The sequence below is a fragment of the Perognathus longimembris genome, chromosome 21 (genome assembly GCF_023159225.1).
Source record: "Perognathus longimembris pacificus isolate PPM17 chromosome 21, ASM2315922v1, whole genome shotgun sequence".
NCBI classification, from domain to species: domain Eukaryota; kingdom Metazoa; phylum Chordata; class Mammalia; order Rodentia; family Heteromyidae; genus Perognathus; species Perognathus longimembris.
Genome location: NC_063181.1, coordinates 35,899,088 through 35,927,081, shown reverse-complemented (window position 1 = coordinate 35,927,081; position 27,994 = coordinate 35,899,088). Strand labels below are relative to the sequence as shown.

At 41.3% G+C, this 27,994-nt stretch overlaps 1 protein-coding gene across 1 annotated transcript in view; it reads left to right on the top strand.

The window, feature by feature from the left end:
* The window catches only part of Unc5d (unc-5 netrin receptor D), a 536,818-nt gene that overhangs the window by 324,352 nt on the left and 184,472 nt on the right, over window positions 1-27,994 (top strand). The window contains exon 4 of the mRNA XM_048330402.1: window positions 16,692-16,795. Coding sequence (XP_048186359.1) covers window positions 16,692-16,795 — 104 coding nt within the window. The remainder of the gene's footprint in view (window positions 1-16,691; window positions 16,796-27,994) is intronic.

Below are 27,994 nucleotides of genomic sequence, written 5' to 3'. Positions count from 1 at the left end.
TCTTTGGAAACTTCACAGTCTAATGAGGGAGATACTCTTATAAGCAAGTATTTTCAATGGAGCAAGGTTACTGTTAGGAGCACTGCATAACAGAAGTCCACAAGGAATCTCAAATGCTGATCTTCCAGGCCAAGAGTTAATAGTTTGAGGTAATTCCTAAAGAAGAATGAGGATTAAACATGTAAAACATGTGTACTCCAGGTCACAAGGGAACTTGGAGCAGAGCGAAAAGGAGCGAGCCCTGCGGCCCCTGTGGGAACCGAGCTGCACATCTAGGTTGACTGTCCCGTATCCAAAGTGCTTGGGACTGGTAGGGTTTCCAAGTTCCAGATTTTTCTGATTTTCAAATACTTACATACTCTACTGGTTGAATATCCTTAATCCAAACTCCAAAATGTTTTAAGTGCCAAGTGTTCTTATTAGGGATACTTAAGCTCTGCTTAAGTAAGACACTAAATGGCAGGAGATGACAGGCACCACCAGAAAGAGTTAGGTAAGTCAGGCAAAGATTAACCCTAACCCTAACCTACCAAGAGTCCACAGAGCTCTACAATGAATACACATGGTTTGGAGTGAGTAAAGTGTTATATACAGGGCTAGTATGAGGTCATGGTTTTGAATCCCCTCACTTTCCATTCGAGGAACAAGATTGTGGATGCAGAGGAGATTTATATAATCTGAGACTGCTGGTGGGGTCTGATCTTTCATAAGGATCATATGAGTAGAATAAGAAAAATTTAGGGGAAATTAGCAAGAGTGTGTAACTGTTGAAAAGTGGAGTTAAGTAAAACAGGATTTTTCAGGACTCATAATTCGGGGGCTTTCTATGAATCTGGCTTAAAGGATTGGATTGATAATGACTCCATGTAGTCAGATTATGAATAGAATAGATGAAACTGGTTTGAGAAGCAAGATGATAAGTTCAGTTTGTGATGAGTTTATGTGAAAATATTCATGGCTATGGAATAGTCAATGAACTTTTTTTTATCATACAGCTATGTTTACGGTCATAAAGCCCAGAGATGTGAGTATCAAAAAAGAAAGTTGAGGGCTGGGGATATAGCCTAGTGGCAAGAGTGCCTGCCTCGGATACACGAGGCCCTAGGTTCAATTCCCCAGCACCACATATACAGAAAACGGCCAGAAGCGGCGCTGTGGCTCAAGTGGCAGAGTGCTAGCTTTGAGTGGGAAGAAGCCAGGGACAGTGCTCAGGCCCTGAGTCCAAGGCCCAGGACTGGCCAAAAAAAAAAAAAAAGAAAGAAAGTTGAGAGTCTTTGGCAGCAAGTTTTTGTCATTAGGTCAATGGCTTTCTCTCAAAAAGACAGACATACAAGCTTTATCAGATACTTGAGATTTTTATTAATACTACTTATTCTTTACCCTAATCGTGGCCACAAATGCTAGAGTACAGGGATGAAAGAAAGTCCTAAAATTTTTTGTATAACTAGGAATGGGACAGAGAGAAGAGAGGAGCTCATGAAAAGAAGACAGGGAAACCACAGCAGGAGAGATGTTTTGGAGATCCAAAAGAAGTGGAGATATTTAAGTAGAGCTAAATGGTCAATGGGACCCAATGATTAGGGCAAGAAGTGAGAAGTATCCATTAGGCTTGGCAACATGAAGCCCTCCATTGACCTGGGAAAGCAGTGTAATGGAAGAGGTGATGCAAGCTAGATTATTGTGGATCCAGGAATCAATAGAGCATGAGAATACATAGAGTCATAGATACCCCTTTCCAAAAATTCAACTGAAGAGCAAAGAGCTGAAGCAGTAGCCAGAGTTAACCATTTCAGGACTGGCTGGTGACTGAATGCAAGCATGGGGAAGAGATGAAGTAAAAACTTTTGGATGTGAGTTCTATGCTCATTTTACTCTCTTTGCATAGATTCCTAAAACCTCCAGCGTAAGTGTGGGTTTTAGTAGTTCGGGTGGGAACTCAAAGAAGAAGATCACTGAGCCTCTTTGTTTAGTACGTTAAACATCCTTACCCCTGGGAGTAGAGTGCAGGAATGCTTTGTGATATTGCTGTCTTCTGAGTTTTCCCTACTTATGGATTACAGATTCCCTCTTTTCATTTCTAAACATTATAGTACCCATGTCTCCCTCTTGTAGGCTTTTCCCTCCTCAACACGCAAGTGCTCCTTCTTTATGTGCTCTTTACACTCAGGCTCAATATTATACATCCTCTCCCGGCTTCTTGACCTACCTCCTGCATGTTGTATCTACTTGGATATCTAGTAGCCATTTCAAACCTAACATACCCCCAAACGCACTCTTGTGTAAACGAGAGACCAGGCAGCGACCACTGCTGCCAGTCTGTTCGGCCCCACCCAGTCTTTAATTTTTCCTTCACTAGTGCCTCCTCCAGAGCCCAGAAGACACGGAAAGGTCCTCTTTGACTCCTCTTTCTTTCCTTCTCATCTTACCCAGCAACAACAATGGCTGCAAATGTATCCTGAATCTGTCCACTTCTCCCCAGCCGGTATAAACAAGCCTTGTTTTCTGTTCTGTGTCTCCCTCTCACTGCCTCCACTCTGTCTGCTTTCAGATCCATTCAGCACACAGCACCCCTGATGTTGCCATTTTAAAATGTAGACCCGGTGATGCTCTTTCCTCTGCTCAACTTCTCCAAGTGGCTTTTCAAATGCCCCATATTGGCTTCATAGGAATTAAACTGCCCTCCTTACTTTTGTTCCCTCTGTCACAGTACTTTCTACACCTGTGGTGGACTTAGTGACTACTTTTCTTGATCTTGTATCAGAGCATTTGATTACCACTCTCTTTTCCTAGAAAACATCCCCAGGCTCTTTCCTGTCAACTCTAACTTCACTCACTTTATTTGATAAGTCTTCTCATATGATTTAACATGAAATTTAGATTTGGTTAGAAGTACCGGCCAAAGTGATCACTCCGATCTTTCTTAGTCTGGAAGATTGGGTTGAAGAGAAGGAAATGAAGTTTATCTTCCTAGCACGCAGACATTCTCAGGGCCAAGCAGGAGATGAGAGGTGCCAAGTTCTTGGTGGCATATTGCAGTGTTTATGTGCTCATGATACTGGCCACATCTTGCCTTGATGGACTTTCCTGGCCTGGAGGAATCCTCGGGTGAGGGAAGGGACAAAAAACTAACAATGCAGTTAAAAATATTTCTTCTAGCTGCTATTGTGGCTGTTTTTTTTTTTTCTTTCTCACTTCTCCCCCTTTTCTTTCCCATTCCTCTCTGGTCACTGTAATGAATTATAATGAGGTGGTGAGCAGTGAAAGCTTGAGGTTATTTTAGGTCATTCTTTTTAAGCTCACTGGTAGTTCAGAGCCCTCTAATTTCCTGTGGAGGATTGGGAGGCCACTGGGGAAAGTCAGGGCCGATTCTTCATCTCCATGCTGCTCTCAAACCTTTATTCCATCCACCATGGAGTTCATCTTGTGTTGGAATGTTCATCAGGATGCTGACCTGCTCATGAGCTTCTGGTGAGAGATGTGATTATAAACATACAGACAGGGAATCCTCACAGTAGAAAGATAAACACCAGAACTTTCCCCCATACTGTGTGGAACTGAGTAGCCTAGTAGAGGCAGTAGTTTTTGGCACTGTAATTGCTTCTTTTTTTTTTTTCATTGTTTTCATCAAAACATGTTGATTTGGGCACTATGTCCACATTAACCTAAGACGTATTTTTCCCTCCCATTAGCATTGCAAGAAAAATAGTACTATCAAAACTATAAGATAGGGGCTGGGAATGTAGCCTAGTGATAGAGTGCTTGCCTCACATACATGAAGCCCTGAGTTTGATTCCTGAGTACTACATATATAGAAGTGGTGCTGTGGCTCAAGTGGTAGTGTTAGCCTTGAGCAAAAAAAAAAAAAAAAAAAAAAAAATCCAGAGGCAGTGCTCAGGACTGGCAAAAGAAAAAAAAATCTCAAAACTATAAGATAAGTAATTTATACATATTTTATCCACATAGCATCCCATGGGACATAAAATAAAGATCCAAAATTTGTTATATCTCATGTTATTTGATTCCTTAAGAATCAGACAGCCCAATATGCATTGTACTCAGACTGACATATTAAGTTCAAAGCCCTTTTTGTACAAGTACTTAGGGATAATAAAAGAGAATAGAAAATTTCTCGATTTCCACCTCATGACATTTTAAGATTACCAAGCTGTACTCTGGAAGATGGTTAAGATTTGTCCTTCAGCTCAAACTTCTTCTGTCCTTTTTGTATTAAGGCAGCCACTTTACTAACAATCAACACCTAGTAAGTGCTCTCTGCACAACCTGGAAAGAAAGCACACGTCAGAAATCTTCCCACAAGTGTGGTCTCCTTCCGTGGAGCTTCTCCCTGAAGCCAGTGCCTGAGTGACATTACTCTGAGTGACATCTCAGCTTCAAGGTCATGCTAAACGAACATCTGGGCAAGCCAGTTCTGTGGGTTGACCCTGTATGGATAATCGCTCAAACAAGATTGACGTGATCCTATATTTAGGCCTTCTGGCTTGTGTGAGTGTAACCTAGCCATATGAGAAGATCAGCAGTTGGTAGTGACAACCGAAAGCTAAGGAAAAAGAATATGCAGGTGGCAGTGGTCCTGAGATGCAGAGTCAGTGATGAGCTGAGACCATGAAGGGAGGTGAGTGAGAGGGGATTGGTTGCAGGCAGAAGTTTCAGACACAGTGTGTGCTGAGAATGAACTCTCATGGAGTCCCACTGCCTCTCCTTAGACTCTTGTTCACCTGGGTTCATCTGTTTGCCTCTTTCCTATCTGTCCTAGGCACTTAATTTAAAGATTTGTAGCCAAGCAATGGTTGCTCACACCTATAATTTTAGCTACTTGGGAGGCTGAAATCTGAGGATCACAGTTCAAAAACCAGACCAGGCAGGAAAGCCCTGAGACTCTTATCTCGAATTAACGTCCAAGAAGCCAGAAGTAAAGCTATGGATCAAGTGGTACAGCGTCAGCCTGGTGCATAGTACCTTTAGGGACAGTCAGTGCTCCAGTCCCTGAGCTCAAGCCCCAGGACTGGTATAAAAAATTGCCTTAATGATTTTCAAAACATTCTCAATTTCCTTTTTTTTTTTTTCCTTTTTTGATACGTGGTATTAGAGTTTGAACTTGGAGGCTCACACTTGCTGGGCAGGAGTTCTACTGTGGAGCCATACCGACTGGCTGTTTTTAAGATCCTAAGTAGGTATGTGTCTGATCCATGATCCACCTGTTTTAGGCTTCCTGTAGTTAGATGCACCACAGAATCCAGATCTCAGCTGAGAAGGGGAACCCTGAACCTTTAGGCTGGTACTGGCCTCATTTTGGACCTTCCTATCTTAGCCTTCCAATTAGCTAAAAGTACAGGTATGAGCCACTGGCACCCAGTAAACTGTTGCTAGAATATATATATACGTATATATATTTCTCTAATATATATATATATATTTCTCTAATGTAAACAGAGGCCAAACCCAACAGCTTTATTGCACTAAGAGTAGCTTGATAGAGAAGAGGGTAAATCAGTTGTCATAGCACTTTTTGAAAAGTGCAGGCTTTTCTGCCCACCAGAATGTGTTCTCATGCTGGCAAATCCTTGGTAAAACCAGTACTCCTTAAGAGATCATGCCCGTTGAGGATAGGATGATGCCATACTGAGATGATTATAAGATGGCAGATGGTCTGACCAGAGGGACTGCAGAGCTCAGGGAAAGTCACAGAGCCCTAAAGTCATCTTATAGTCCTGGAGACGGCCTACAGGACCTCATGTATCAACTAGCTCCTGTGCTTCCTCAGTAAGCTGCGCTGACTCATGGCCTGGCCTGGCAGGAAATGAGGAGTTCTGATGGTGATACATCGATGGCCAGAGATGGCGCTTCTTCACAATAGCCTAAAGGTCTCAGCAGGAGTTCCAGCTGCAATCCTCAGGAATTTTAGGAGAGAAGATGTCACATCTACATCACTAGCATATAGGACTCTCCATATGGAATTGTGCCTTCGTGCTAGTTATCACTGCAGGGAACAAAGATAAAATTAAACTGGAAGATTCAAGACAAGGCCATGCAATGAAAGATGGCAACAGCCTGATACCTATCTGAAATGTGCCAATTCTATGAATCTAAGCAAAGCGGAAGGGTTTTCACCAGCCTGGCAAGAGAAGCATATATTCTATACCCAATACAGGGCACTGTCACAGTAAGCAAAAATTTACCTGACAGGAAGCCTTTCTATGCCTCTCTTGGGAACTGGAGTCAGTAACTGACTTCCCAGGCCATAACTATTTAGGGCTGGAGGAACGAGGTGGAACCAAGTTAGAGGCACTGGGCCTTGACCTCCATTTTGCTGGTAGGCATCTGTTATGCGTCAACACCAGCCCTTTTATTGCAACAAATGATCTGTATTTGGCTCAGTTACAAATTCCTTTTATGTATGACAAATGTGGTTTGTTGCTCCTTCAGAAAAATACGGGTGGGAAAGATTCAAAGCTGATTTGAATAGCAGTGTAGATGGACGACTAATGGGACATGGTGTCATCCTCCTGCAATCTTAACAAATGGCTACGGTTATGACTATTTAAAAAACATCTATGATTTTTCACTGGCTGATTTGGCTTGAATGAGTAAATTATTTTTATTTCATTGCATTAACTGCCAGAACATTGAATGAGCCGATAACTCCCTGGTGATGCCGAGCTGCAAAGAACTATTATTCGGAATTGAATTCTTATTGATTTTCTTGTGCTACAATGACTTTTCTAACATAGTAGCATGAAAGGAAAATGAGAAAAAGGCCAAATAGGGCATAGGGTGAGCAAGGGGAGGTTACTGCTTCCTCTCGCCCACCCTCACGCGTGCTGCGGTGTGGCAGGTGCTGCTAACTCTGGATGAGCCAATTTCTTGTTGTATGATTTGCAGGTGAGCCGGGTCCCCGGCTTGCTCACCTCTCCAGCCTTCCTCTGTGGCTGTCTTTGTGTCTTATCATCTTAGACCTGTTGCCCTTCTGCAGACCAGCTAAATAGGGTGACTGGGTGATGGAGTGAGGAAGTCAAGAAACGCATCAAATCATTCTGCTGATGAGTATCAGTGACCTTTTCCTCTCTCCCTCCCTTCCTCCCTCCTTCCTTCCATCTTTCCTTCCTTCTTCCCTTCCCCTGCATCTCATAGTCTCTGACACTCGCACACATACACAGTGCGTGTGAGAGAGGATGACAAGAAGTATGTTGTTTTAGCATAATTGTGGTACTTATTGGATGTATGTGTTTGTAGTTTTGCTTTCCCTAGCCATCCGAAGTATTAGAGACTGAATTATTACTCATAATAATCTTTCATATGAGCTCCTGTAGGAACTCATATTGACCATTCTTTCATCAACAAATATCCATCCAATTTTTGCTCTATGCCCATCTAGGTGCCAAAGGCATGGCAATAAACAAGACAGATAATCAGAGCATGTTTGGCTAGACAGTTCTCTAAGTTTCAAGGTATGGCTGCTCTTGTTCTTTCCTCACATCATACCGTGGAGCATGATACATATAAGGAAATGAAGCCAAATGCACACTCCCCCTGACATCTGGTTCATTGGTGATACAACTGGGAAGAAAGTAGGAATTTTGTAGACTTTTATTCTTTCAAGTCTATGGAAGTAATCAGTGTTCATCACAGAAATTTGTGAAAATGCAGAAAGAGATGAAGAAGACAATTAATGTGTTTGTAATCATCCAGGGCGAGGTTGAACACTTTCTCTTTAGAGTTTTCCAATAACACATAGAGAAATCTCACACTATTTGATATTTTAGGGAGATAGACTTTTATAGTTTTAAATTCCAAAGTGTTTACAATTAAAAATCTTTCTGCATTTTAAAGTATTCAATCTTCCTGAATCTGTATGCAGTTTGGCTTCCTTCTCTCATGTCCCTGTGTGCGTGATTTTGAGTTAGATCAGAGTATCCCAACCTCTCTGTGTTTGCTCTCTCATTGTAGAAGGCACGCTTGATGTAAGAGCATTTTTATGTAACGTGACTTCAGGAGAGAAAGGTACTCTAGCAAGCGTTTTGTAGAGACTTGCAAGAAAATAGAGTTAATACATTGGAGGACGAGGACGAGGAGGGGGTGCTAGTAGAAGCAGTAGGCATTTGGAACTGGAACGCCTTCTAGGGTGTGCGTGGTAGGCAGGGAGGCACCTGCCTCGGTGTGGACAGTCCTCCACACGGCTTCCCTGACATCACACCTCTGTGTTCCACTGTGCTGCTTCTAGGAGGAACTGCCAGCCTCTACGCCTCATCACTCATCCTGTGCCTGTTAATTACTTGTCTAATGTCTCTCCTTCCTGCTGGAGCATGTGCTGTGGGAGGTTCCAATGGAACGTGACAGGTTCAGGAATAATGGCCACTGTGGAGCAGTGGCTACCCCGTGTCCCAACAGTGAAGCAGTGGACGACGCTGTTGTACATTTACTGAACACCAAACAGTGATGATCATGGCGCGGTAAAGGAGGGGCCACCTACCACAAAACAAACTTTTAGTGCAGAAATGCCTATTTTGTACAGAAGTCGATGATTCCCAAGCAATATAATTATTTAATTTGAAGAATCATTTTTTCCTTACTAAATACACACAAACACACACACAATGATAAGTGTCATGAATGACCCAATCTTTTATTTAGCAGGTTATTTAACATTCAGCTGCGATTTTCAATACTTTGATATCATGATTTTTAATGTCTACATAGTATTTCACTGTATAAATGTGCCGAAGGCTGTTAACCCTGTCCATATTATAAAATGTTTTGGTTGTGAGCAGGTGTTCAGCATTAAAAGTAATCATTTGTGTGACATCCCTTGGCATTTATCCTTCCTTGTCAGTGACTCATCATTGTCTTAGAAAACTACAGACGTGTTAACTGAATTATAAACAAATCCTTTTAGATAACAGCTTACCTAAGAGGTCTAGCCATGTAATTCACTTACTTAAAGAATACACTTCTCTAGTTTTTGGTATATTGTCCAGAGTTGTGAAACAAAATTCAATTTTAGAATATTTTTATAGCACTAAAAAAAATATATATATATATCATTAGCTGTCCTCTTTCTCCTCCCAATGTCATCTCTAAGCAACCACTACTAATCAATTCCCTGGCTACTTGGAATTGCTTATTCTAGATTTCATGCAAATGGAAATGTGTGACATGTATGTGTTATATGTATCTTGAGAATGGCTTTGTCATCTAAAAATGTTTTTAAGGTTCATTTGCAATATGTGGCATCAATGTATTCCTTTTTGTTGTCAAATAATATTACATGACACGGATGTGCCACATGCTACTTATCTAGTCTTTAGTTATAATAATGACCATAGAGACGGACGTTTTTATTTTCTTTTTAATTCCACCCCCGCCCCGTGCGCATGCACGTGTGTGTGTGTGTGTGTGTGTGTGTCTACACTCAAATGTGTGCCACCAGTCTTGGACCTTTAACTCAGGGCCTGGATGGTGTCACTGAGCTCCTTTTGTGCAAAGCTAGTGCTCTACCACTTGAGCCACAGTGCCACTCTCAGCTATTTTTTTGGTAGTTAACTGGAGATAAGAATCTCAGGGACTTCATTGCTCTGGCTGGCTTCGAAGTGTGACCCTCAGATCTCGTCAAGGCTGAGATCGGATGATGCCTGGGGCCTGGCTTTATGTGCTTATTTTTCAACGGTACTAGAGTTTGAGGTAGGCACTCAACTGCCTAAGCCACACTTCTGTCCCCTTCTGTGTTACTTTTGAGATGGAGTCTCATTTTCCCCCTTGGAAATCTGGACCACAATCTGCCTATTTTATACTGTCTGCCATAGCTGGGAGGACAGGGCTGCACCACCTTATTCAATTTTCAATATCGAGAGGGAGATTCACAAAGTCTCACACCATGATCCTCCCAGTCTCTTCCTCCTAGCTGGAACTACAGGCGTGAACCTATGAGTCTGTCCCTTCATCTACAGTTAGCAATTTGTAAATTCTTTTTCCTGTCCCTTTGACATTTTATTTCAGGATATTTATTATTTTCAGTTTGCTCAAGTAGTTCTTTTAATATATTAAAGCTTTTAGCCCTCTATACAGGATTTTCTTCAGAATGGTTTACTGAAATTAATTTTTAATTTTGACAAAACAGTATATGTCAACCACTTCTTTAATAGTTGGCTCTTTAATCTTAGGTTTAGAAAGCTTTTTCCCTTCCTAAGATCCAATAAATATTTTATTTTATTATTGCTGTGGTTTCGTGTAAAAATATTTCTTATTAACATGGGATTTATTTTGGTATTAAATAAGATAGGTCTAATTTTAGTATTTCTTCTAAAGAGCAATTAATCATCCTAATACCTTTTCTGCCTTAATTTAGGAATCATTCTTAGCATACACTAAATTATTCTTTTTGAAGTGCCTCTGAAAATTTCTCATTTATAATTAATGTGTGACTGATTTATGATAAAAAAGCCACCCAATGTTCATCATCACTGCTTCATAATAGGATTTAGTAATATGCGTGACCTTCACTGAGTCCTGGTATGCACCCAATGCCCTAGGAAGAGCTAACATTTATTAGCTTTAACCTTTACAGAAAGCGTACTTAACAGGAAGCACTGACCTCCCATTACAGGGAGGGAGAGGGAAGCAATGACTTAATGAGTCAGGACGAGGACAACACTATACCTAGAATACAAGCAAATTCCCAGGTTCGGGACCCCTCCCCTCCCTTTCTTCACTTGTGTGCTCTGAACCCTCGCCCAATCCAGCAATTGTCTCACAATTGGTGACCACATGCACACTCATGATTGATTAGGCATTTCTCCTGCCTCGTTTTTGGGTGACTTAAATGGATGTTTCTTAATCATCTTATTTAAAACACTTGGATTGAATTACTTATTAATTCCTGTTTGTCGGGAGTAAGTACTGCTGTTTGTGTTCAGGGCTTTTACTTCATCCACAGCCTTGTTGTCCTCCTTTAGCTGTTACTGTTTCATGTAAGACCTCTTGTCCAGGCTAGCCTCAGACCTCAACCCCCTACCTATTCCTTGACGGATGTGTAGGTGTGATCACCATACACAGCTTATTCGCTGACATGGGGGTCTCACTAGCTTTTTGGCCAGGCGGGCTTAAAACCACAGTACTTCTGATCTTGCCTATAGTTGATAAATGCTCTGCTTTATAATTAATTTGTGATTGGTTTCCAGGTAAAGATTTAGATCGAAAGGCTTGAAGCGATTTTATTTCCTAATTCTAAATTTTTAACGTTGTTTTACTTTGAGTTTTTTTCCCATTAACATATTTTAGAAGTTAATGCAGTTGATTATAATCTATGAATCCTATGATTCCGACAATCTTTTGTTAGTTCATTCATGAATAATAAACTATATATGAATACAAAATTAAAAACTGTTTTTTCTTTAAAATCATCGTATTTTATTTTACTGTGGCATGAAATAAGTGAAAATTCTTGGTATAGCCTGATTTTTGTTCCTTAGTTCCTTTCTTTTAATTTCTTTCTACAAAAATACTTCTAAAATTATTACTTTTATTATTTGATTAATTTTGCTAAAATTCAATTTGTCACTTAGAATATGTAATACTTAGGGTTGGGTTTTTTTTTGCCTTTTTAAAGCTATGTTGTTTTGTATGAAACGAGCCTTTTTGTCAATTCAAGTTGCTTTTCAGCTCAAAAAGTTATTATCATTTGATGAGTTGCTTTTTGTTGATCATTTTTCAGCTAGTGTCTTTTAAAATTCTGATTACGTTTAGTATTATATTTCTCTATCTCTACGTTATCTTTGTCATTTATTTCATCCTTTTTTATGACAATGTCACGTTATTTTTTATTATTTTTTTCTTCACGCATTTATTTGCCAGGTATTTATTTATTAAGTGCCTGCCCTTATCAGATTTCGCAGTAGGTACTGCAAAGGAAGTGATGAAGCTCTCTGAGACAGAAATCGCTCTAACCAAATAGATATGAAGCAAACGATTATGAGAGCCCCACTGGAGGTCATCTCTTCAACTGTGCCTTGGTTACTAGCTAGATGGTCTCCCATCTCATCCCTCTGATCTGCATCCTTTAAGAGACCGAGGCTGGGCCTCCACCACCAGGGCACTGCAGAGGAGACTGCACATGAAGGAGAGGAAGAAAAAATGCTTTAGCCTTTTCTGGCCCTGTCCTTACCACCCAGCAGAGTTTCTTCTTGCTGAAGATGATAACTGGTGCCTCTTCCTAAATGGCTCTTGTTCTCAAGTACTCCCAGGACCAGCTCCAGGGTGCCCTTCATAGATACCACGACCAGGCTATTGTGTGCTACCCCATAGAGGTCTGGGTCTCTGCCCCTTCACTCACCCTTCCAATCCCTGGGGTGCCAGCAGCAAGCACCCAGGGTCCCTCCATGAGCTTGGAGCTGCCTTTAGGCTTCCACTTTCAAACACCAGCCTCCTCCTATCCTTCCATTTCCATCTGTAAGAATGCAATCTGCTTCCTTCTGTTCTCCCTTTTCCTTGTTAAGTATCCATTCCTTGATATTAATATTTTTCTGTTAAATCACCTGATATGCTTTCTGTTTGTTTGTTTTTCTGGCTGTATCCTGACAGATCTGCCTTTTATTTTGTGGTTCTGTTCCCTGTACTCTTCAGTTTACCAACTGTGGGCATTTATCCTTAACCTTGATATGCATGTATTTCTAACTCAGTAGTTATGTTTTCTTCTTTGAAGTGGCAGTTTCTTGATCTTAGATGTCATTCAATTCATAGTTCCCTATTATAACTTCTCAGTTGTTTCCTTTTGACTACAGAATCTGAGCTAGAAATTATTAGAAAATATGGTTTGTGCTTCTTGTCTTCTTAAAGGAAAACATTTAATTACATTAGCATGTTTTTGTCCCTTGTTTTGTGATGTTATTCTTTTTGGTACATCTGTGTATGCTTTAACTACTATTAGAAGCTACATAGGTTTCTATCTCCATCTATCATTGAGGTCTTGGAAGGAACATAGGCAAAACATTGTTTATGGAGAAACAAATCTGGTTGGAACACTTCCGGTGAAAATCACAGCTAGAGCCAGATCCGTCTACCTCTGTGTCTGAAAACTACATAACTTAGAATCTGTTCATTAATGAGGTGGAATTTGTCTGTTTACTCCCTCTAGAATTCACAAGTTCACAGTACTTAGACTTCTCTGTCAGGTAGTAGTACCAGCCATGCCACAGGACTGGTAGATTCTTGACTTTCACACTTAGAGTGTTACCTGATGTTTGATTGGGGCAGGTGATTACTGATGGACACAGACCTGTGACACCCCATTCCTTCACTGACCCCTCTGCATGGTCTTTAATCCTTAGGGTTTCTTTCAAAAACCATATCCTTTAAGAAACATTTCGTTAGCATATAAAATTTATAATTATATATTTGAGTGAGTCCATCATTAAAAAAGATATATTAATCTCTAACTTCCTAACCATTGAAACAAAATATTACCAGAAAGGTTAGGGCAGCTAACTTTTAGCTCTTGCATCTGTCAAGAGAATAATGCAGGCAAGATATGACCACAGTGATATGACAGTTTATTGGAAAAGAACAAGGGCAGAGAAAGGGTACGTGACCTAGGACATGCCACAAGATGAGAACTTCAGCACATCTCTGCCATCTTGGCCATCTTCTGCTTTGCAGAGATTGGACTTCATCTAAGTAAGTTAACTAAGGAGAATTGGAATCCTCTAAGAGGGATGACAGTTGGGACTCCCTTCTGTTTCCTAAAGCATTGTGATACTAATAAAGATTTATTAGTCTGTCTTTTCCTCATTTTTTGGTTTCTCTTATTTCCTCATTATTTACTTGCTCCCAACCTCCATTTGTTGTCAGGTAGGTTTTGGCTTAGCAGTTTATACGGCCATCTGCAAGCTTTATAGGCTATCATTCCGAGCATGCTTTTCTACTAACCTGAATCATTTTAAGGGGCTTGTATTTCCACTTACATACAAACATAAGTATACTCCTCTCCCATCAAACTCACCCCCTGACATCTTTCCCTCCTGCTTCCTCTCTGTTTCTCAAAACAATTTCAACAGGTTTTGTTTTGTTGTTCTGCTTTTGTCCATGGGTATAAAGTGCTTTAACCACATTCATGTTTCTTCACCTTCTGCACTGGCTCTGCCGCCCCCCGCCCCCCACTGGTCCCTGCTCTGGACAGGACTGGTCTTTTCACCTGTGCAATTAGCAATGATGATGTTCTTCCTATTAAAACTCTCTGGGGAGGCCAGGGGTTGGGTGGGTGGGGTAGATCATCATGCTCCTTACTAACATCTGATCCTTTCTGCATAGGATCTCTTAAAAATACTCTAGATGTCTTGTTAATAGCTAACACACATAGAGTGTGTGCATGCACACACACACACACACACACACACACACACACACGCCTGAGTTCCGGAGCTTGAACACAAGTCCTGGGTTCTGGCCCTTACCTTTTATCTCAAGGCTGGTGGTCTAGCATTTGAATCACATCTTCACTTTGGGCTTTCTGCTAATCAGTTGGAAATAAGAAATTTAAGGCTTTCCTGCCTGTGTCTTCTAACAGTGATCCTCAATTCTCAGCCTCTTGAGTAGATATGGTTACAGGTGTGAGCTCAGCAGCACCTGGCTAGAACTTTCCGTTTTCACATGTATATGAAAGTATCCATTTCACTGAGGTACTGGAAGTGGGGAGGGAAATGGTTCCTTCTAGTCTTTTCACATGACAGTGTGGTAGTGTGAGGTATAGTGGTAACCACAAATGAAACATTTATTACTTTTCCATTCGTACTGTGCCAAGAAAGGAAATTGAATTAGAAGACAGAAATGTAGAAAGTCCTGCTATTAGGTTCTTGAAGCTCACCTGGTTGAAAACAGATTATTGGGTGGTGTCCAAACTGCCATCATGATGAGGTTTCCTTAGAAACAAAGTAACCAAGGGAAGGGGAGGGAGGGAACAACAAAACCATAGGGGACTCAGAGAACTCAGCTCTTCCCTTTAGCAGAATGGTACTCATGGTGGAGAGACTTGAGGCCCTGAGGGAAATCACAAGATCCTGAGGAGAGGGCCTTTAGGAGACAGGGAAACACAGGAGTCCGTCTGTGGTCACTCACAGGTCATTGACACACTTTACTTTCACTTGTGTGAGGTACCTGTCACCCCTAGAGACATTTTAGGTCACAGAAGGTGGCAATTTGCAGACCTCCCACCTACAACATGGAGAGAGCAGAAAAACAGGCGGAAGGATCCTGCCACCTGCCTGCGGTTCAAGTTCTTTTGCTGTCAACCTCCCAGGGCAGCCTTCTCAATGTTTACCATCACGAGGAAAGGAGACTCGAGTTTACCTCTGGGAGGGAAAAACAATAAAAGTAAACTTCAGAGGAACCAGAGCCCACAGACAGATGTGCTCGGTTATTCATCTAGTGTGTTTGACTTGCTAAAAGCAAGTTTAATGTATTTATACAATTTATAAAGATGTAACTGATTCTGGAGCTCTACTCTTTTACAGAAGACATATTTCATGTGATTGTAAGCACTGAAGAAAATTAAATCAATAAATCCACCCCTTGTAATTTGAGATACTCAATTTGAAGGGAAATACATTGTCAGGAAGGGAGGGCAAATCTTCTGAAGTGAGGAAGACTTGTAAACAACCTGTCTGGGCTCTAGTATCAGGGTGACAGTAAGAATTACCTTGTGTGCCAATATCATCACAGTGTTATTCTGTAAGAGCGAAGGCCACCTCCCTTCCTTTAATTTATGTTTGTTTCCCCCCTTTTAAATGATACATGTGCTCAAATGAACATCTCCCTCTTCCTCTTCACCTGCCCTCCCTTGTTGCCTGCCCCACTTTGTCCCTCCATGTCCTTCTCCCTGAAACTGCTTGGCTACTTGGCAATCAAGTGGGGTGTCAGAGAGCTGAGTGTTTTCCTTCCTCTCACCTGTATTGATGCTTATTATGACCACTGGCAAAACAATTAACCTCTCCAAGTGTCCCCCTTCCGTGTGTAAAAGGCTAATAGTGCATCTTGTTTGCAAAGTGCCTTTAGTCCTCTGTGAAGGGCGCTACCCAAGCACTCAGCCTTGTCGTGTGACTAGAGGACATTGTATGGTCTAATTATATATTTGGTTGGCTAGGTTATAGATTTTGTTGTGGTTGGATGTGGGTCTTTCTCCCTGGTTACAAAGAGGACTAATAGGTAATCTCATTCTATTACCATCTTCTTGAGCCCCCTTGAGGGTTAAGAGAATGACAGAGGTTATAGATTAATCATGTACTCTGTAGTGAAGGGAAAAAAAGCCATGGACATTTCAACTACATTAATAGCTCTGGATGACAATTTATTACACCACGTGTTCCATCAGACTCTTAGCAGATGATGCTGGACAGAACCCATGTAGGAATAAAGGCATTTCCTTTGCCCTGTTCCCTCATTATGTTTGTTTTTTTTTTCATCCTGTACATTAATAGAAAACGTTAGGAATCGTTCTGTGAAGGTGTATTCCAAACAGGGTTGGGACTATTTAGAAGACTGATTCTCTTATTTTGAATCCCCTGCTACAAACCACTCATTTGTTTGTATCTGAGTAGTGGCATGAAGCTCACTGCCTTTCTGTGTTTGGGACCAGAGAGGAATTACAGCATCCCCGAGGAAAATGTCACGTGCCTTGTGCTTCTTTGCAGATCTGCGGAAGAACTTCGAGCAAGATCCACAAGGCAGGGAGGTTCCTATTGAAGGCATGATCGTGCTTCATTGCCGCCCGCCGGAGGGCGTCCCTGCTGCTGAGGTAAGACAGACAGCTGGGCCTCTGTGGGGACAGGTGAAGGAACAGAGCCTGCTTCTGGAACTTTGCTGCCAGGCCCATTGTGTGACACAAGACATAAGCTGGCCAGGGAACCAGGCTCCGGGTCCACGCCTCGGCTGACCGAGGTCTCTCTGGCAAGCTGGGCCGGATTTGGTCTTCATGCTTGCCTTTGGCGACCTCCCATCGCACAGGTCTTGGCCTCCGTCGGCTTAGCTGGCCTCCTCTGATCGGCATATTGGAGTACGGATTTGTGTCTGGGCCTGGGGAGCAACGATTCCGTGGGAAGGAGGGATGATATGGTTCTGGCTTGCACAGGTGGTCTTTCCTTGCTCTTGTGTCTCTGGTAGGCTCTGGGTTAGGATATAAACACGTGATGGAGCCGTGTCTACAACATCCACCATTCTATGAGAATATAGTCATGACTGATTAACAGTGACAACAGCAAAGGATTTCTATGAATCATCTAGCCACTATTAAAAGATATTCTGGGCTGCGTGTCAGTGGCTGACACCAGTAATTCCAGCTACTCAAGACACAGAGACCTGGAGGATCATGCTCCAAAGCTAGAAAAGTCCATCTCAAATTAGCCAGCAAAAGCCGGGCTGGAGGTATGGCTCAAGTGGTAAAGCTCCAGCCATGAGCAAGCAAGCTAAGTAAGTGTGAGGCCCCGTGTTCAAACCCTTGCACAGGCATAGGGAAAAGGATATTCTGATAGATTAGACATTTTGGCTATTATTGGAGGGATATCTAAGAAGTAGAAGCTTGCTTTAGCTTAGAAGTAAGTAGTACAGATTCTGCTGTTGTGTGTGAAGCTGGAAAACTGTCTTCACAGCTATAACTCATTCACGGAGAGGCAGAGGTACATTAAAAAATAAAAATAAACCCCTGAAGTTTTGGCTCTGTGTTTGAGCTCCCAGAGCTGTGGGATTTGTAATTGGCAGGACAAAGGAAGAGCGAAGGGAATAGAAACGCGTCACGTGTGCAGTCAGCAATCCTGCTGGATGGACGCTATTCAAAGCTCAGATGGTTCCCAGAAATGAAGTAAACGGACTTGAAAATTAAAGTGAACGCTCCATGCATGGGGGAGACTGATTAGAAAGGAAAATGCTTATTTTTACATTTTTCCTTAATGTGAAACAAGAAAGATATCGATCTATTTTTTTTTTTTTTTTTGCTTTTGTCGAGCTCCTTGCTTCCTTCCTACAGTGTGGGCCCCCATTCCTCCTCACACACATGCTGGGGGCACGCTCACTTAGCATAGCCCACCTGCTCCCAGGGGTGACCTGTCATGTCCTTCTCCACAGTCCCCGTCCGTCTCTCACAACTCCAGTCTATAAATCGTTAGCACAAATAGGTGTAACCTCTGCCATAGCGGCCTGGTGAGGCAGCACCCAGGTTCCTTCACCTTCCCTTCTGGCTGCGCTGGGCCCTGACCATCAGCAGTAGAGAGGGCAGGGTCAGCATGGACAGAAGCGAACCTTCTTGTGTGTTAGTAACCTACCTGTGGGGCCCTAACATGCTCTAAGTGCCTGCCACACTGATACTCACAGCTGGAACACAGTTGAAGATACGTGTTGATACAGTCTTTGCACTTTGGAGACAGAAAATCTGATTCTCAACTCAGTGACGTTTGAAAGCCCTGGAGGCTTCTCAAATCACTAAAATGAAGTTGCTCTGTGATGCAACAATTATACTACTGGGTGTATACCAGTAGGAAATTAAATCAGGATCTCTGAGAGTCATCTCCTCTGCCATGGCCACTGCGAATCTGTTCACAGTCTCCGAGATATGTGTGCAATTGGCCCTGTGCTATCAACCTGGAAATGGAGGGGAAAATGTCCTGTGTGCGATGGAATACTATACAACCTTTACCAAAAAGGAAACTCATTCTTGACTCCATGGATGAATGACAAAGACTTAATGTTTCATGACATAAGCCAGGCATAGAATGAGCAGTCTTGTACCATTTTGTTGAGTTCATAGAAGGAGAGAGTAAAATACTTTTGAGAAAATTGAAAAAAGTGTGAAAAATGAAGTGTCCACAGTATTTGAGATAAAGATCATGAAGTCCAGTTTGGGGTGAACAATATTAATGTGTTGTAGTAGGCATTTTGTGACAGTGATGTAACCTCTTCTGTGTTGTTTCAAGTTTTGGATGCTCACCTACTATGGATACATGATAGGTCTATTTGAGTGAGCTTAGAGCAGTGAATTCTGAGTATCCTAGCAGTGGTATTTCTTCTTCAATGGCGGTCTCTTTGGACCCATCACCCAGTTGGCACCAACAGTCCACTGTAGTGGATAGCAAGAGTTGAAGAATTTGTTCATATCCTTATCATACAGTGAGTATTCTCACTATCACTAATTATATAATTGGTTTTAAATGCTCTCCCCATCAAAAATGCTAAGCCTGACATAACACATATACTGACTAGCTCAGTTTTTCTATTCCATAGCATATACTTGTCTTCAAAACAGCACGTTGTACAAAAAGAAGTACCCTTCTGTCAATTAAAAAAGAAATTAAGAAAAATGTAAAAAGATGCCTCACAACAAGTGTTTCAGTAAATATTTGATAAATATAAACGGAAATTAGTTTTCTGACTCTGTTGACGTTATAGCAGGATTCTCTCCATGCAAAAGTTGTGAAATCTATTACATTTGGGAGTGTTCTGTTGCTGCTTTGGGATTGTTTTTTGCTCCCTACTGGTCACTAGCACATGAGAGGAACATTCCCTAACCTGCTCTTGGAAGACATAAAGCTGAGAAAGTGAAGAATGAAGGAAAGAGAAAGGCAGGTGGGGGAATAACAGAAAGCAATAATCTATCTTCACCATGAATGTGCATGTGTGCAAGCCACTTCCTGCCATGCATTGAACTACCTTCTACAACTGTCCAAAGGATTTACCAAGAGGATTTCCTGTGGTGCTCACTTCCTCTGGGAAGGCTGGACAGAAATGGCCCTTTGCACATTCCTCCATTTTCCTCCTCTAATTTGTCTCTATAAGACAAATGATATCTGCTCATTGGTTCAGTTCACTGTCTTCCTTCATTTGCTTCTGATAGCTATGACAAGGAGCAAAGCACAACTGTTTCATATCAGTGGAAAAATGGAAGGGAGGAACACAATATATGCATATCATGAAGAAGATGACTCATTTTCTGGTATCTATCTCCCTGCCACCAACAGTAGACATGTACTTCCTACATTCATTTCCTAGGACTACTGTCGCAAGTAAGTAGAAACAGACAGGCTTAAGCAGTGGAAATGTGGTCTCTCACAGTCTGATGATGCACTGAGCCTCATGGAGGTGTTGGTAGGTTACCTGATTCTAAGGGCTCAGAAAGAGCTCCTGTCCCAGGCTTCTCTCCTGGCTTCTACTGGCCAGCAATCCTTGGTGTCCTACAGTGTATGGACTCACTACTCCACTCTCTGCCTCCTTCTTCACATGGCTTCTCCTTTCTGTAGGTCTGTGGGTCTGAATTTCCCCCTTCTTCTGAGGATATCGGCCAAAGGACTGTAGTTTGAACCAACACAATACGGCATTATCTTACTCAGACATCTTCATACACCCAATTTCCAATGTTTACCTTCCCAGGATCCGGGTGGACATGGATTTCAGGGGAGAGGGCATCCCTCTGCCTACCACTAGACCTCCCATTCTGCCTGTGACTTCATACCACTCATCTTCATAATAGGTTGGTTTAAAAATACAGAGCAGAGCCAGGCTAGCTGATACCAAATAGAGGTTTGTCCCAGGGAGCAGGGGAGACTGAGGGGTGATTTGAAACAGTCTGGGCTGAGGAGTGGAGGGCATATATTTCCCTCAATTCAGTACTGTAAGTGGTTATGGAGAACGTTTCTGCTACAGTGAGGGGGAAGTGGGCTCTTGTGAGGCACTAACCATCATTTGTAGCATCTTCTCAATGCAGGAAAGGATCCAGCTTCCAAGCATCTGAGTTATTTTTAAATTTCACTTCTTCATGAGAGAGACTGTGAATCTACACACCTGGTTTGCCTAGCTCTCACAGGACATTACTACCTCCCACATCTGTGTTTCTGTTGAAAGGAAGGCAGTATGGGAGAAGAACACTCCCTACAAAAAAAGGGAAGGAAAGTAAAAACATCGGTGTTCTGGGCACAGTTTGAGCCTGGATAGAGATGTCTTCCCATGAATGCAGTATGGTCTTCAGGTCCTTGAGTGTATTGTGGGGCATACTGACCTCACAGCGATAGAAGTCCTAAATTGCTTGACCTTCCAGGAAGGAAGTTGGGCAATGTCTATAGATATTGATCAGTCATGTGATTGTCACTGGGAGATGTTCTTAGTCATCTGGATCTGTCCTCCGCAATTCATGTTCCGTGTCTGCCTCGCTACCAGGTTGTTTCTCTCCCTCTCCACCCCCTGTGGGGCCAATGGGGTCGTCACTGCCAGGGCTGTTGATACAGCAGCTGGTGTTACCACTCAGAGGAATAGGCATTCTACCCGGTGACACATTGAAAGTCACCTTGGGACACATACAAGTCTCATTTACATAGAATTTCTTTGGATGCCTCTCACTGAATGATAGGCCTTTCTGGAAGATATGACATTGGTCAACATGCATTGTACATGTAGACAGATGGATGGAACTGATCCTCTCCATACCACTACTTAACAATTTAAAACCACTTCTTAGCGTGTACTATTGTGAAAGGAATCATGTGTGACATCTCCATTAAAAAGTACCCGTCAAATGCCCCTACTCTACCAGTCTCCCCCCCTTCCTGCTCTCCATTTCTTAAAATAATTTCAACCAGGTTTTATTGTTCTATTTTTTCTGTCTGATTTCTTTCTTTCTTTCTTTTTCTTTTCTTTTCCTGTCTCTTTCCCTCCCTCTTTCTTTCCCTCCCTCCTTCCCTCCCTCCCTCCCTCCCTCCCTCCCTCCTCCTTTCCTTCCTTTTCTTTCTTTCTTCATGATTAGTAACAGAGTTAGAACTCATGACTACACAGCTTTCTCAACTTGTTCACATGGCTACCACTCTACCGCTTTAACCACACCTCCAAATTGACATTTTGCTGGTGACTTTGGAGATGAATTCTCAAAACTTGGATGCCTCATCTGGCAGTAGTATAGTTGTCTTCAAACGATGTGATATGACTTCAAACCATGATCCCCCCTGATCTTAGCCTCCTGAGTATCCAAGATAACACATGTGGACCAGCAAAACCCAGCTCATGATTCTGTGTCCACACATGTATACAAAATATTTCTATCATATTCACCCTCTCTTTTGTTTTTCTTTTTAAATTTATTGTCAAAGTGATGTACAGAGAGGTTACAGTTTCATACGTTAGGCATTGGATACATTTCTTGTACTGTTTGTTACCTCCTCCCTCATTCCCCCCTCATCCTCTCTTTTGATACTATGCTCTCCTGCTGCTGCCCATAACCCATAGCAGAGTGTGTTTTATCCTGACATTCAGTTTTCTTTAATTTCATTTTAATGTAAATTAACTATATAAATGGATTTCACCAAGGTAATTAGCATATGCACATATTATATTTTACTTATAATAACCCTGTCTATTACTCTCTTCTCCTGTACTTGCTACTCTAGCTATTGTTTAGCACCTCATGCCATCTTTATACATAGACATATGTATCATTCTTCTTCCTCTTTCCCCTTTCCTCTTCCTCTTTCCCCATCTTCCGGAACAGCTTCACAATCACATTAGTGTATATACACATGCATATATAGATGTATGTGCATCTTTTATATATAGTCCTTTTTGATGGTAGGGAACCCTTTGCTCAACATTGGAATATCTGCCTTCTGGGTGCCTCAGTATTCTAGCTGTAGAACCCCTGAGTTTCCTATGTGCACTGTCTATTAGACAGGCAACCCAAATTTCCTCTGAATGCATGGTGAAGTCGGCCTCACATGGTTATTTCTGCTTGTTTTGAGCAGTAGGGTGTGGAAACAAGGGTACAGAATCCAAGGATTCTAAGAACAATGAAAAGAATGGGCTGTGAACTCCCTGATGGAGGCTAAGCAGTTTACATACACACTGGATCTGTTTCTTCTTTAGGAAATATTTTCTTCTGGGATTGCTGTAAGATAAAGGAAGTAACATGTAAAACTTTTAGTACAATTTCTAACACTAAATAAATAGTAGACATTGATTGTTTCCCCCTGCCTTTCATCCTCAACTTCATTTTTAAAACTTCATGAACTTTTCCAAGAAGGAGCTAGTGGCCCTATATGGTGGAAATTGGTTCTACCTGACGACTCTTGCCATAGCTATTGTACTCTCTGCCTAAGAAGTAACTGCTCGGAACTCTCTCATTCTGGGCTGCCGTGAGCTCTGTCTCTCCCAACCAATGCCTCTAGTCTTTCCTGTGAAACATACTGAAGGACAGGGAGACACCAAGTTCTTCCTCTCTTGTATCTCATGGAGAAAATGAATGGTATTGATGGAAATTACCCTTCCTTCCTTGGTTGCTATGACTGTTACTGAAACACTTTTTTAAAAAAATATGCTATGTAAACTTGAGAGTTCTCACCAGTTTTGTAAACCCTGGCTTGGTTGAAATGATTGTTTCATTGCACTCACACTCCTTTTCGCAAAATGTCTGCTTCGTGGACTGATGACATCACAAGCCTCTAGGCTTTCTGAACTCATGCTCACAGCGGGCTGTCAATAGAACATATTGTCACTACTGTCACTTTGAACCTTAACCTTTGGGCAGTTCTAACTAAAGATAGCAACTTTTATGGTTTGACACTGGTTGTGGCGCTAAAACCAATTTGCTCTTTTTAAAACAATTCATTATCCCACACTGCACTTTTTTATACTCCCCAATTAAATGGAAAATCTATCTTTCATAAAAGTTAGAAATTACGTCCAATGAAAATCCGACATTTTAATGGTTTTCTACAGATTAAAATTGTAGAGTTCTCAATAAACCCTGATTTACTGATGTTGGCTGTAAAGTGGTTATTGCTGTTAATAAAGCCTGTAAATCTTAACAGGTTATATTTGCCTTGGACAATAAAACTTGCCATAAAGGCTTAGTGTCTAAGGCTAATTCTGCTCACATCAAGGTAAACAGCCTGCTCAAAATAACTCTATGTCTTTGAGAATTCAGATTCTACCCATGAGCCATTGAATACCAGGCACTACTCTTTTTTTTATGTCTTACCACAAGGTCAGAATGGTGCTAGGTCTAGAATTCTGAAGGTCGAGGGCCTTCATCAGTGCAGTGTGGCTAAGATGATCATTCTCTCCTTTCTGCTCAGCACCGAGGCAGGCTTGCCATTGACTGATCACCAGAAGGGGAAGGAAAGAACATATTTTTCATTTGATAACATGTTCCCACGTCATAGAAGTATCAGAAGACAAATTATGAGGTGACTGGGGTTAGGGAAAGGAGACTTGTTTTCCTTGTTGTCTGCTTGGAAATCAAGAGTATTTCTGGAAGCCCTCTTAACCCTAATACACAGGAGCATATTTCATTTTTCTTGCTCTAATTGTTCTGGGAATTTCAGTATAAGTCTCAACTAAGATAAAAGTCAGGAATGTGACTATGGTGTGTAACCTCAATCAAATAGCTTATGAAATTCTAGTATTTCACTAGAGAAATGTTAAGTCATTTGCCCAAATTCTGAAGCAGTGGGCCTCAGGTATAAATAATTAATCTAATTTGGTTCAGTCAAAGTGAAGGGAATGTGTAATAATCCAGATAAACTTTGCTTTGAGGAGATTGACAATGAGGACCTTTTCAGAAAACTGCATTTGATTGGAATGTATAATATTGTAATAGAAACTTAATGGACTCTAAAAAAAGGAAATGTGGAATTGGTTAAATACTAGCAATTAAGTGCCAGTAAATTACTCCTCTGAAAACATGTCTGAAAAAAATTGCTTTCGTGAAAGAGGAGGGAAATGAGGTTAATATAAGTTATTTAAAAAGTGAATTCCTGCAGTCCAAATACCCTGGTCATTAATATAGGTTCTTGAGTAAAATCTTATTAAATCCTGACTTTGTCACACTCTGAGCTGGGAAGCTTTATCTCCTTAATAAAGATGATAAAGGCATTTGATACTTGCTGGTTTGTGCTTATTTCTCTTTCCTCCCTTATGCAGAGTTCCTGGAGTTCCTGTAGCTTGGGTGATAAAAATTCCAGTTTTCATAGCCAAGGAGAAAAGCAGAATCATCACAAAGCTTACCCGGCTGCTTGCCCTTGTTGCTTCTTTCCTTTTGCTCTGTGTGTGCCTCCCTCAGTTCTACCCACCTGGCCTTCTTCCTTTCCATGCACTTCTGTCTGACCATGCTATTTGCATTGCTTTTTCTTCCCATTTGCATGCTGCTGTGGCCTTCTCCCCTCTATCTACCTATGCTGGACACTCTGAGGATCAGCTCTAACTCACCTGGCTTCTGAGTGCTTAGTTCTCCCCTGCTCACCTTAGTTAATGCAATAAATTGTCAGCTTCTTGTCACTGCAACAAAATACCTGACATAAACAGCATGAACGAAAGGCTTATTGGGGCTCCTGATTTCGGAGTTTTAAGTCCGTGTCACTGGATCTGTTGCTATGGGCCTGTCAGCAGAAACCCGTGAGAGGGAAGGCTGTTTCCCTCCCGTGGCCAGGAAACAGAGAGAGACAGAGAGAGGAAGATGCTGAGGACAGTTTTATCCTTTGGAGTATGTCCTCAGCTAGCTACTTCCTCAACTCTGACTCATCCTTCTGCAATTCCACCTGCTAGGCTATGCATTTAGGATTCCATCAATGGATTTATCCATTAATTAGGTCCAACTTTCCTGATCCAATCCAATTGGAGTACCATATCCAAATTACAGGTATTAGCCTCCAGTACTTGCTGTCTCTGCAGGGTTTTTTGTTGTTATTTGTTTTGTTTTTTTAGTATTTTTGTTGTTGTTGAATGTTTTCTTTTCTTTTTCTTGGTTGTGGAGTTTGAAAGCAGGGCCTGGGCACTGTTCCTGAGCTCTTTAGCTCAAGGCTAGTGCTCTACCACTTTGAACCACAACTCCATCTCCAGTCTTTGAGTGGTAAATTGGAGATAAGAGTTTCATGGGGACTTTTCTACCCAGGCTGGCTTCACACTGCAATTTTCAGATCTCAATCTCCTGAATAGCTAGGATTACAGGCATACCCCCACTAGCATTCAGTGAATGTTTTCTTCTCTCTCTCTCTCCCTGTCTTCCTCCCTCCCTCCGTTGCATTTATTTTTCATACCTACATGTTATACTTTCCCAAAATAATTCCCTTTAGAATAGATATTGAAAATTATTCTTTGTACTATTCTCCTACGTCTCACTCTGTAGACATCACAAATACACCTGGACACACTGTAGTTATGCAGGAAGCATATATAGCTAAGTGGATGGATATTTACACAAATGCTGAGTTTGAGCATACTGTAATAAACTTTTAAATTTGAATAGCACTTTTCAATTTATAAAGATTTTCACTTCTGTTGACTCTTGTGATCCTTAAAGCTAGCATTCATAGCTCAACACACAAAGAGATATCTCTGTTTCATGGACTCATTTATTTGGTTTATACAGGTAGAGCATCTGTTTATCTGAAATGCTGGGAACCAGAAATTTTAAAGATTTCAGTTATTTGAGGGAATTTGGAATACTTGCATATTCATAATTAAATATCTTGGGGATGGAACACAGGTCTACAAATGAAATTCAACAGATATTTTATATCTACTTTATATACTTACCCTAAAGGTAGCATACATTTTAAATAATTTTTAATGAATATTCTAGGTTTTTTTTCTATTAGGGGGCCATTTTGAGTTTCCAAATTTTGAACTAGTAACACTCAGGCTACACATTCATTGAGAAACTATTATCTAACTAATATGTATTTCATCTAGACTCTAATGCCAGGCTCTGTTCAAGCAAACTTCTCAATAGCCTTCTCAGGTATATAGATGCTAGTTTTATAAGCAGGAAACTAGGCACAGATAGGCTAAGTAGCTTACTTAGAAATCTACTTCCTAAGTGACTAACCCAGTATTTGAGTTCAGATAGCCTGATTTCAGAGCCTGGTTTTCGTAAACTGTACATGTCAAAGCCTTTTTGCAGGTTAGACATTGCATTTTACAACATGCCTGTCCATACCTAATTGATCTTATCTCATGGGGACATAGCTAAACAAAATATAGGAAGATAATGGTGCACACCTGTCCCTCTTTGTCTACAGGAGCTAGGTTCCCAAATCCCCAGTAGATAACCTGAAGCCACAGGCAGTATCAACCCTATTATAAACAATGTTAAACTTCATTTACAGACTCAGGACATTAAGTATTTAAAACCAGTAACTAATAGTAAAACAGAGCAACTATGAAAATTTTCTTGTTACAGTTATATAAATGTGATCTCTCTCAACACATTCTTTTTTTTTTTTTTACCACAAATCACAATAATATCTCCATCATTTTTTTTTCTTTCCTTACGATGTTGAAATTATTGGCACTTAAAGGACATCTTTTGGCATATCCAATCCAACACCACTGTCCTTGTTCCTCAGAGTTATTACTAAGTAAACTATGGTTTTAGAGCCTAAGGTGTTTGACATCTCAGTAGTCAGACTGATAACTGATATGATTGTCAATGAGTGATTGGCAGGCAGCATGTATAGAATGGACACAATGGACAAAACAGCTCCATACGAGGCAGGGCTGGAGAGATCCCTGTAAAATTTCATCATGCAGAAACATAGACAGTTCTAATCTTAGGAAAGGTGCCAGCATGGCAGCTCACATGTGTAATCCCAGCTACTGTGAGGTGGAGATAGCAGGATGAAACCTTGGCCTGCGTGGACAGAAACAAGAGACCCCATCTGAAAAACAAACCAGACAAAAGGATTAGGAGCATGGCTCAATTGTTTATGTAAAAAGGTTCCAAACTGATACCATCATATCATAGCTGACAGTAATTGAAACCATGTAAAACGAGACTCTGGCCAGGGAGGGCTACTTGGTATGGAGGTGTGTGTGTGTGTGTGTGTGTGTGTGTGTGTGTGTGTGTGTGTCTGCCTGTGTATCATCTGTGTAAGTGTATGTATGTCTGCATGTGTGTCTGTGTGTGTGTCTGTGAGTAGAGGTATGATTTTTCTTTCATGTCATTGGAGTAGTATGTAATTCAGTAGAGGAA